Below are 11389 nucleotides of genomic sequence, written 5' to 3'. Positions count from 1 at the left end.
GTTCTTCTTTGGAAAACCTTTGGACAGAATCAGTGTTAGTGGCAGGTGAATTGCATGATACAGGTAGCTTCCTACCCCGCCTACTACAACCTGAGCAAACTCTGCTGTGGCTCGGCTCCCATCCCTTCCTGTTCCGCATAGCTGACTGCTGGTGCTCATCTTCCCCTGGTTTTAGACCAGGACAAAGAACAAGGAGAGGAGAGTAACGTGTTTACGTGCACACCATTCATCTCCATATTTGGGTTGAATGACTTTTGTTTCCCTTTTTTTTGTGCTCGTGTGTGTAGACAAGTATAAAGGTCAAATGTACAATAACCAGAACTACTTCATGTTTGAGGGGGAAAAAAGGTGCCTGGGATATACCCATGCTATCCACCATATACTGTACATGTCTGCCTTTACTGGTGAACTGTTCATACTTTCCATCTGCTTTAACAGTTTAACTTAAAAAGACAAACATGACCTTTTTATCCAGAATACTGTGCATGGAAATGCCAGAATTGTCAGGTTGGGCCAACAGGAAGATTTTGGGGTACATCGTGCTGGTAATGCATCACTAACTCACCAAGAGTTAACCATGTGCTCTTTATTGGAAGTGTTTCATTTTGTGGGTATTTTTTAAGGCCTTTCTAAAAATGCTAAGGGTTGCCAGTCATATTTGGGCTATTTTAGCCACCAGCCTTCCCTGACTCTTCTGTGTGTTTCACTGCCAGATTCGGGCTCTCTTGACAGTGTTGTACCCTCCTGTTCTTCTTCCTGGCCTATAGGGAGGAGCCTGTTCCAGAAACCTAGTCTTTTGTTGTTTTTATACTTTATTTCCTGCTTTAAAAAAAAATCAAATATGTCAAAACAGTCAAATATGTTGTCTATCAGTATTTAAAATAGGAGGTGGAAGACTAGGGGACTGCTTTTGTGTTGTTGCTTTGTTTTATTCTTCTTAATGTGCTGTACCTGAATTTTTTCTGATGATTTACAATTGGTGGCGACGACCCGTCAATCATCCCTGCCAAATGCTGTTGTTAGGCAGTCAGGAGAAAGGCTGGCCTCTCGGCTGCCTGTCTAGAGCATCGCTAGGACCTCACGTGCTGGCTCTTTTTCTGTTTGTTTGTTCTGAACACAAACTTATCTAAAAAGACAAAAGGAAAAACAATTGTAAGTCTCCTTATTATGTACAAATCATTTTTATTTTTACTTTTTATTGTTTTTTTGTTTTAATCCTGATTTTTGGATGCTGAAACAGTGATGTAAACAAAGGAACAGGAAAACCAAGCTGTATGCAAAGTCTGTAAATATGAAATGTGGGTTTGTTCATACTAGACTATACACATGCACAGGACTGGAAACTGTATTTGTAAACTAGCTTTGGTTTGTGTAATAAATTACTTTCTATAACACCCAGCTCCTATTCATTGTGGTCTCAGGGGGCGATGGGGAAGAGCTCTTAAGTTCAATCAATACACATGAAGTATGAATGGAGCGATGCGGTAAGTGGTTTCACGAACTCACTTTATTTGTGTGTCCAGGGTGAACATGACACACAGCACATAATCTGACAAATTTTAATTAGTTTTTCCACACCCCAATCCCAAATTTTCAACCCACTTCATCCTCAGTATTTCAGAGTTTCATACACATCCTGTTGGAACTATGTAACAAGTACAGATGTTTGTTAACTAGTGATGCATATAGTTATGGGTTTAAATCTCTGGTGCAGAGCCAGAGATCATTGCAACAGTAAAATCCCACAGCAGCCCCCTTTGATTGGATGAGAATCCCACTCAGAGCCTCATCTGATCCTAAACCAGGGCCAGCATACACGATGATACGCCTGAATGTCATCCAAAACGCCAGCAAAGAGCGTAAGAGCTGGTTTTGAACATGAGTCAAAGCCCCACAGCATGACTCAGTGTGGAGCTGCCAGCCTTTTTTCTTTTTTCGTTCGGAAGTTCTCTAACAATCGTGTGTTTTAGTTTGAATCTCCCACATGAAAAGCTGCACATTATCATTTTGAACAATGAGAAATCACTTCTCGTTCACGTCACTTTGATTACCACCGGTGATCTTGTATTAAAACCCAAGCACAACACTGGCCATTAGGGAAAATTTCTGGCTGAAGAGCAGAAAGCAACACCGCAGCTCTCGGGGATGAGCCAGCAGCCTCACTCTGAGGCCTGTGCTGCAGGCAGAACTGAGTGTGTGGGATGCTGAGGTGAGGCAGTTTCAGCCTGTGTGGGATGATGCTGGATGTTGTGGAGTATACTGAGCAGCTGTGAGTGTGCAAGGACAGCGTGGAGCTGCTCTGTAGCCAGTAATAAAAGACAGCAGTTGTGTAAGACAGCGCGGAGGAGTGGAAATCCAGGAATAAAATGGATAAATGTACGAGGAGGATGGTGCTCACAAGGAACATGCATTTACTTTTCATTTACATTTACATTTAGAAACACACTTCTTAAGTCTTACAAGTAACATGGAGTCACATTTTGACAAGTGATGGTGGCAAAAATCCCCGTGTCTGACTGATTTGAGCCACTGACATAATTTGCTAACGCTGCCGGAGCAACAGAGATTTAGAGGCAACAGTCCTCATTTTGGTGCCGCTGTTAGCACGGAGGACAAGAGGACACAGTCATAGCAAATAAGTAAAACACACAATGTTATTGGTATTCATAGAAGTAACTAGTAAGTAATAACACCAAACCTGAAGGCAAAGACAGACAGGTGTTTCGAAGAGGGGAAAGCATATGGACACAAAAACATGTCTTCTCACTGCAAGCAAATGAATCCAAAATTATGACAATCAGATATGATCGATGTCTGAAATAAATACAACCAAAACAGCTAAGATAAGATAAGATAACGTTACATACAGCAAAGAATGAAAGAGAGACATAGAAAGATTTTAAAAAGCCAATAAAAAGGGATACAGAATAAAAAATAAAACTATATGTACATCATATACAAAGGAGCTGTAAGGAGTCATTTAGAACTGACTGTTATATGCATAGTGTTAACACTGAGCTGTAGTCTGTAAAAGATAAAACTGTGGTGTTTGGACCACTTACAACCTACATGTACGATGTTCCTGGCTTTCCTGCTGCTGTTCTTTTCATTGCATACCGTTCAGATCACAGGTCAAACTCTAGTTTCCTCCTTAATACATCAGAGAGGTGCCCAGAGTGACCTGTGGTAGCTTATATACTGTATGAGACCTGTGTGGTATGGTAACAGGAGGAGGAGGGGGGATAAACAGGTATGGAAAATGGAAGGATGGATAGTGGGAGGTGGCCTCCAAAATGATGGATTACAAGAGGCGCAGTGGGTGGATGTGAGAGGAAACAAGGAGTCAGCGTGTGCTTCTCTGACTGGAAGTGACTCCCTGCGAAATGAGAAGAGAGCACTTTTCACCATGACTGCGAAACACAAGAGCATCGGACAGAACACTGCCAGTCGCTGCGGGCCACTAAGCTGCATTATACTGTACATTATTACAGATCTTGCATGCAAAGTGACAACATGGTCCATACCATCTGCCCCCCGCCTGCATCCAAATATTAAGGCCGCACTGATCTCAAGCCTGCCTGGTGTGCAGAGGCTGCTTTTTAGCAGTGGTGGCGGCACTTAAGTGGTTTCATCAGCCATTTGAATAGCAGCATTCTGCTCTAACAAGGCTACACCCAAATGGTATCAATAACATTATAAGCCAATGCTACTGGTTACATCTCCTTCTGCTTAACTGCACACACTGCGCGGCCATGTTGGCCACGCAAACACTTATAATAGGAGGCTTTGACATAGGAGGCAACTTGTTGGAAGCTCAGTAGTTCAGTTATGTGAGACAGCTTTTACAAGGATATTACGACGAAGTTCACAGTCATAATGCTATTCTTATTCATGACTTATTCAAAACATCTGCTGATATGCCCACAGCAACTTTAATGCGCTGTTAGGGGAAATGTCTGGGCCTCTCTAGAGACGCGCTCAGAACGAAACCGCAGTTAAAAGGGAAGGAAGGAAGTTCGTCACTGCCTGCTCCACCCAAAACTGGTGGCCGGGCACCATGTAAGACACAACGCTGCGTCTGGTGCAACACTTGTAGAGGAATGAGCAGCATGGAGGCTGCTGCGGGTGACGAGCCCGTCCTCTGTTTCTTTCTCCTTACATCTCCTCCTCTCCCTCCGCGCTCCTCCGGCTGCCGGCCGAGGAGGAGTACAGCGCACACTAGCTGAACCGCCGACTTTATATACCGGCCTATTTTTAGCCCCTCGCGAGCCCAACTATATTTAACCAATATGAGCTCATCGTACACCCGACTTGTCCAATGGGATGAGAAAGAGACGGAGCGAGCTGTCCAATGGGAGGGTGCGAAAGGAGAGGAGGAGGCGGCTTACACAAGACCCTATCATCTACAGTAAAACAGACAGCAGGCGTGGGAGGAAAAGAGCAAAGAGCCCTCACTCTTCCTCTTTTCCAGTGTACCAGAGCGTAGAGAACCAGAACCCTGGACATTTTCAAGCTAACTGTTGCACTAGCCTCGGCGATGCAATGAATTTTCTCATAGAGGCTTTTGTTCTAAAATCCAAAAGGTTATTTTAGGAGCTTCTATGCATATTAAGGGAGATTAACGTGTGCTAGCTTGTAATCATGTGTAATCTATGTAATCAATAATCATAGAGTAGCAATAATTTTGTCAGCATTCAACAACAACCAATTCTATGTTGTGATAACATCAAGTTTTAGTCTCTCCCTTTGGGTTTCTGTGCTTCAGTCCTTTCATAGCTGCCCTTGTCCCTATCAGGGCTGGGTCCTTTGAAGTCTGCAAAAAAAGGCAGAATGTGTCATGACGGCTGACAAATCTGTCCAACTCCAAAGGCTCCTACTAGTGCGACAATAGTTTAATATCTTATTTGAGCATGTACAACATAATGGTATGTTTGTGGTCTTCAGTTTCCCCCAAATGCCATTCCATGAAGAGATCTCAGTTCATGAGGGTTCAGACCTCACTGGACATGACTTTATGAGACCAGCTGATGTCCAGCTGATTTCAGAGAGAGTCCCTGCTAACACTTCAATCTGGAAGTATTGATCATATCTTTATCCACACACAGTAATAGCAAACACATGGCTGATCCCGTTTAATAACCCACAAGTCACAGGACGAATGTAGCTTGTAGTTCCTTAATTCGTGGTGAGACTTTATAGACAGTTTTAACATTACACTGAAACACTTTTGATAAGTAATTGCTGGGGAAACGTCTACAAGTCCAAAGCTGCTGCATTACGCCAGAGAACAGTGGGAGTGATGCATCGCAGTATTCGAATGCCATTCATCTTTCCAATAGACGATCTTTGGTGATGACTTTGGACGAGCTGGGCTGGCCGCTGTCCCTGTCTGGGGGTTGTTGTTTTTTGTTCTGACTTTAGAGTAAAGCAAAGGATTGCCCCGTGATTGTGAGTCATCCATACACCCACCTATTCTGTTGTTTCCCAAAGTTTTATTTTTAGAATGTCCACACGGAAACACAACGCCCACTGACCTATGTGTCTCTGTTTCTCTGGCGGGGCAAGAGTTTGTAGTCTCCACGACAGATTTCACGTGAAAAAAGCCACAAACTACTGGCTTGTGTCTCCAACAGCTGACTGCAAAATTCACCTTTTATTTAACTTCAGATGCTAATGCTCTTATTTTACTGTAGATTCACTACTGAATACGGTTTAGCCCTACGCGCGCTCCCGTCAGCCGCGCCCCCACACAAAAGGTTCCAACACATGACGGGAGCGTGCAGGACGGTCAGACCCACACTCTCCAAAATACTTACTCCACCCTCTCATAAACTCCATCACATCTGTCAGCAAATTTAAACCCTAACTACCCTCTGGGACTAAATATGTTTCGCCAGTATTCATGACTGAAAAGTCACAGCAAAGGCAAAAAAAGGTATTTATTTACGGGAATGCTACTACAGTGTACAATATGTATACTTTTCAACGCCATTCTTGTAATAATTACCACAGGAAGCTAGAAATATATCATAAAGTTAGATTAACTTGCAGCAAACTCACAACTGAAACCCAATAACTCACAAGTTTGGAGTGGGTGGATTAAGGTGATTTATCATTACAGATCATTTCTTTTCTGGAGAGTTCTTGAATATTTGATGTGTAAAATTTGGCAAAAATGATATACCTTATGTTATTATAATTTGTAATATTACATTATGATAATATTATGCAAAAAATTAATCCAACCACTAAATGTCTTCCCTCCCACCCATGTATAGGGTCACAATCTCTTTTAAAGTATTAGTTTTTGGTCTGTGTGGCACACAGCAGATAGGGGGGGCAAAAATGGGGTCATGAGAAGATTAAATTAGGACCTATGATTAATTCAAGAGAAACTGGCATAAAGTTCCATGCCAGCAGGTCCTGTGATGTTGAGAGTGCAACTCCAGGCTGGACTGCTGCTGGTCGCTATTTTTTTCCTCCAGTTTCTAAAAAAAAAGGGGATCCCTGCAAGGCCAAGAAAAGCTTTCACATTCAACTGTCGTTATTTTTCTTAGGCTTATATATTTTTAAAACATATTCTGAACCACATTTCGAGTATTTCCCACAGTATGTTGAATTCATATGATCTCACACTGACATCTAGTGATGCACTGCTGTCATTACTCCCGAGCTGTGTTGAATTCAGCACTGCTTAGCCAGTCAGCATTTATCGCGTTTGCCTGTCTTCTTCTTTGACACAGCAACAGTTTGTTTTTTTGAGGACTGTTGTTTAGAATTTTTTTTTTGTTCACTTTGGGCATGGAGAAAGGAATATGATTTAAGCAAAATTAACACATTCACACTGCTCGCCAAATCTCGATATAAGTTTCTTTCTCACGGAATCTCGCGGGAAATCAGTTTTCGAAACGCGAGATCTCAATCAGGTAAAGAGCGGGAAGAAACGTAAGATGGCAGCAAAGTCCTATCTTTACCTGTGGGAAGGAACTGCTATTCCCAGACAGTTTATTCACTTAGAAGCACAAATAGCCTCGGACCATAGCCATATCATGGTAAGAGTAACTCTTTCCCACATTCCTATGTTGAATTTAGGCGATTTTTTTTTGCTAACTTAAAGCTGTCTGTGTGCACTTAAAAATGAAAGAAGTAAAAATATCTTAAACAACCCTGCACTAGCTAACCATTACCATAGCCACAGTACAGACGGACCACCACCTGCCCTGATTATGACTATTTAATGTTTTGGTTTCGAGAAATTTGTGCTGTGCCAATTTGCTCTTTATTGAACATGCTTAAAATTGTATAGAACCAATAATACAAATTCAACTTTTTCTTTATTGCTGTCTGTAAAGGGAAAACAGGGCCGATTTAGTGTATTTTAAAGCCCTTAATGGGAAATTTCAAGTGACCCAGGTCAGGAGGGGGGCAGCTTGAAGCCCACTGTTATGGATAGTTGTTATGTAAAACTCAAGAAAAGCTGGATGATTAATGAAAGAGCTTGTTCTCTGTCTCTTCCTGTCTCTGTCTGTCTGTCTCTCTTCCTCCACTTCCCCCAGACACAGACTTCAATTTTGACCCCCAGTCGGAAAAAAAGCTTATTTATCTTTTGAGAAACAGCTGAACTGATGTCTTTCTGTCTCTGTATTACATACATCAGCTTGACCATTATTACTATCTCATGCACTTAGAATTAGTCACATCAGGGTACATATGAGCCTAAAAAGGAGGCGTAAACTTCACGAAACAAGCAGAACAACAAGATGAAAACCAGTGCTCATTAACTGATGCATCCTCACTCGACCCATGAAACACAGGGAATGTGCATGAGTTAATTGGTGTGTGTGTGTGTGTGTGTGTGTGGTTTGTAGAGAATGACAGCGGTAAGATCTAAGACTGGTAATGATCACAGCAACCAGAGCTCACACGCTAAATGACCAATGGACGTCACTTGTCAAAGAGAAATCAGAGGCCTTTTGTCCAAGCTGGCTGGGAGATCATTAGCTGTAATTAACAAGATGACTGATCAGGTGAGATTGGTGAAGAGCTTCTAATTGTCCTGTGTTGATGACACGAGAATCTAGGAGGTCCTAGTAAGTCAGTTTTATGGTGAGAGCTTAAAGTGACAAAGGTGAAAGTGACATTTGGACTTTATATAGTGATAACGCTGTCTTTTCCCTCTTTTCTCCTCAGAGATGTGATGCATATGGCAACTTCAGAGACATGAGTGCCCTTTGTGCTGTTGGCCATAGACCCAACATCTTTGACTCTGTAGTGTAGGACATGGCTCAATAGAAACCATCAGATGATAAAACATGCAACAAGCGGCAGCAAATGGTGACTCATTGTCTCACATGTTCAAATGACTGCAGCGTCCACCATTTCCTGCTGTGCTATTGCAGAAGTATTATTGCAAAATGGCAAAAATATGAATCTTTTAACCTTTGCACTTCACTGTCAGTTTCCGCTAATTGGCAGAATCTCAACAGGAAAGCAAACATGAACATTCCTAAAAAAAATTTACTTTTGACTTTATATTTCCCTCTATTTCCCCCATACTGTATTTTCTGGATCCCTGGTTGGAAACAGCAGCACATCCTCCATTTTGTAAGTGTCTTATCACTGCCCGATAAAACACAACTCACAATTCATCTTGTTCACATGTATAAAAACTTTCATATTTGCAGTTTTAAAGATACAGTCTTCAGGAGCTTCATCCACAGAAAATTAAAGTTAACAAGTCACAGTACAGTCTACGCTGTTTGATTGACAGGTGATCCTGGGATTAAGGCCACAGTTGAAACACCACAGCAATGAGAGGTAAGAAGTAAAGACGAATACTAGTACTAATAATAATGATAATAATAACAATGGAGGCGTTATTCATGAAATTGAGCAAAAACATTTCATTTTTAGGGGATTATGGTAATAATAACAACAAAGGCATTTGATACTAATTCATAAAACATGAAGCCTCAGTAGCATCTTGCTCAAGGTCACTCCAGTAAAGCACAGTGGCATCACTGGAGGAGGGTTAGTCTGTCTGTACAACCACGAGGCGACTTCTTCTGTTAAATAACCAGATAGCTTGATTAACAAGCGGGTATGACCAATTAAAAGCTGTATGAGGTTGTTTACACACCAGGTCACAGGACAACTAATCATACAATTTAACTGTAGGGTCATATTAAAAAAAATCTTTACTAATTATACAAAAGCAAATAAGTGGAAAATAAAACATTTACGAATCAGAAGTCCTTGGAGGGAGCACATACTTGTTCATTTGCACGCAACCTAAATTCATTATTTATCCCAGAGAATGAATAAATTGTCCTTGCTAGCCTGTGATTGAACTTGAGCTGGTGAAAAATTCAGCCTGCGCTGCTTTACCCCAGTGAGCCGCTGTCTAATGAAAATAACAGAGCAAGAAAGAAGGCACAGGCTTTAATGACTGCATTTGGGTTGAAATGAGAATGGAAATGGAGAAAATAATGAGAAAGAGGAAAGGCGGAGACTTTGGTACTGAGAAAGAGAAGAAGAAGGTTAGTTTTTGAATTGATTTTAAAATCTTCCTCATTACTTCTAATGAACTTCATGGGTTGGCCCCAGATTATATTTCAACGAGTATAAGGGTTATAAAGAGTCAACCCTTTATCAACCTGGACACAGTCTGGGGTCATTTCCCAGGGCAAGGTTTAACAATATAGGCTGCTGAACAGTTGCTGTTTGGCACCTCAACTCTGATCTGCCTCATAAACAAACTTCCAAAAACAATATCTTAGTTTAATCTTCTTCCCAAGGCCTTTTAATCATTTCATTTTCACTAGATAATATGAATATGTGTGCATATATGTATGTAGGTATTCATGTACATGTATTTTTCTAAATTTTAGTTTGTCTTATTATTTCATTGTTTGTGTGCGTTTCGTAAAGCTCAGAGTAATCACTGGATTTCATAAGTGTTATATGTCACAAAGAAAGACAAAGTAGGGGTGAAAAGTGCAACAGAGGGAAAGAGGGGAAGTAAGAGACTGAGAACATGAGAGTGAGAAAAATGGGAATAAAGATGAAAGCTGATTTGTCTCTCTCTTTTCCACTTTAACTAGGTTTTCCCGGAGCAGTGAGTAGGCGTGCGTGCCTGCATTTATGTGTGTGCAGGGTGGTCACAATGATCTGGGATCTTGCTCCCTCCGCCTCTCAGAGAGAGAGACAGAGAGAGAGAGAGAGAGAGCAGTCACATGCAGAGAGGAGCGGGGACGAGAGACAGAACAGAAGAGAGCTGTCAAGCTGCGAGGAGGCAGCGGAGAGACGACTTAGTTTTACTTGGATTACATTCTCCCCACCATCTCTGAAGCCCACACACACACACACACACACACACACACACACACACACACACACACACACACACACTCAAAAAATATAAACACACAAACACAGACGGTGAAGTGTGTGTGAGTGCTGCTGTTACTCTCTTAAAAGGAGCGCTGAATTATTTTCAGGATCTGGACCAACTCAAACCTGACTCACTTGGACTGTACGAGTGTTTGGATTCAGCATCTATGTGACTCGGACTTGAACTCAGATTGGATTCATATTGTGTTTTTATCGGTGCAATGCCAAAAGTGTGCATCTCTGTGCGTGTTGGGATTCAGCTCTTCACCTGAGTGCAACACTGTGATTTTGACTGAGACTGTGTTGGCACTTGTTAGTCGCCTGAATTCAGCAGATTGGACTGGAGGAGGAGGATGTATTGGCCATTGACAGCGGTCCTGCTGGCCCACCTTGGGGCCACCTTAACGGGGGCATGGAGAGCATCTCAGCCAAGACTGCAGTTTACACACTCTGGTAAGAGGCAACATTTCCTTTCTTTGCTGTCTTCCTTTGTTTTTGCCATTTCAAGCCTTTCTTCGCTCTTACTGCCTAATACATCTGTCACTCTCTCATTGTCCACACACACACACACACACACACGCAGGTGACGGGAACCACACGCAGCTTCTCACTTTCACTTTTCTTTCTTCCCTCTTCTAATGCCCACGCACTGTCATGCAATATGTGGAGCACAAATTACACCTTTGCCTTTCTGTCCCTCTACCTGTCTCCATCTGCCTTTTTGTGTTTCTTTCCCACGCTCCCCCACTTTCTCCATCTCTGTAATCACCTGTATTGAATTGATCTTCCTGCAGTAGTTAAGATTTGCCGGCCACCTCACTTTCTCCTCTCACCGCGAGGTCTGTTCAGAAGTGGCATAATTTTCATCTGTCCAACACAGGCGTAATGTCAGAAACAGAGTTTTGTTCCTAAACTGCATATTCAGCACTTAAAATGGTTATAGCTTATTACAGTACGGACAGCTGCCAAGGCTATACAACAGCTTAAACGAAAATGC

The 11389-nt window shown here is 42.0% G+C and overlaps 1 protein-coding gene across 2 annotated transcripts in view; it reads left to right on the top strand.

Annotated features, from left to right (window-relative positions):
* The first annotated feature begins 10254 nt into the window (after positions 1–10254).
* Positions 10255–11389, top strand: part of sema3h (sema domain, immunoglobulin domain (Ig), short basic domain, secreted, (semaphorin) 3H) — a 53964-nt gene continuing 52829 nt past the window's right edge. For both annotated transcript variants that reach the window (XM_041945821.1, XM_041945820.1), the window contains exon 1: positions 10255–10845. In XM_041945821.1, the coding sequence (XP_041801755.1) occupies positions 10746–10845 (100 nt within the window). In that variant the 5' untranslated portion in view covers positions 10255–10745. The remainder of the gene's footprint in view (positions 10846–11389) is intronic.

The sequence above is a fragment of the Chelmon rostratus genome, chromosome 10 (assembly GCF_017976325.1).
Source record: "Chelmon rostratus isolate fCheRos1 chromosome 10, fCheRos1.pri, whole genome shotgun sequence".
Lineage (NCBI taxonomy): Eukaryota > Metazoa > Chordata > Actinopteri > Chaetodontiformes > Chaetodontidae > Chelmon > Chelmon rostratus.
The sequence above is the reverse complement of the archived record's forward strand: the minus strand, read 5'-3'. Positions and strand labels throughout refer to the sequence as shown.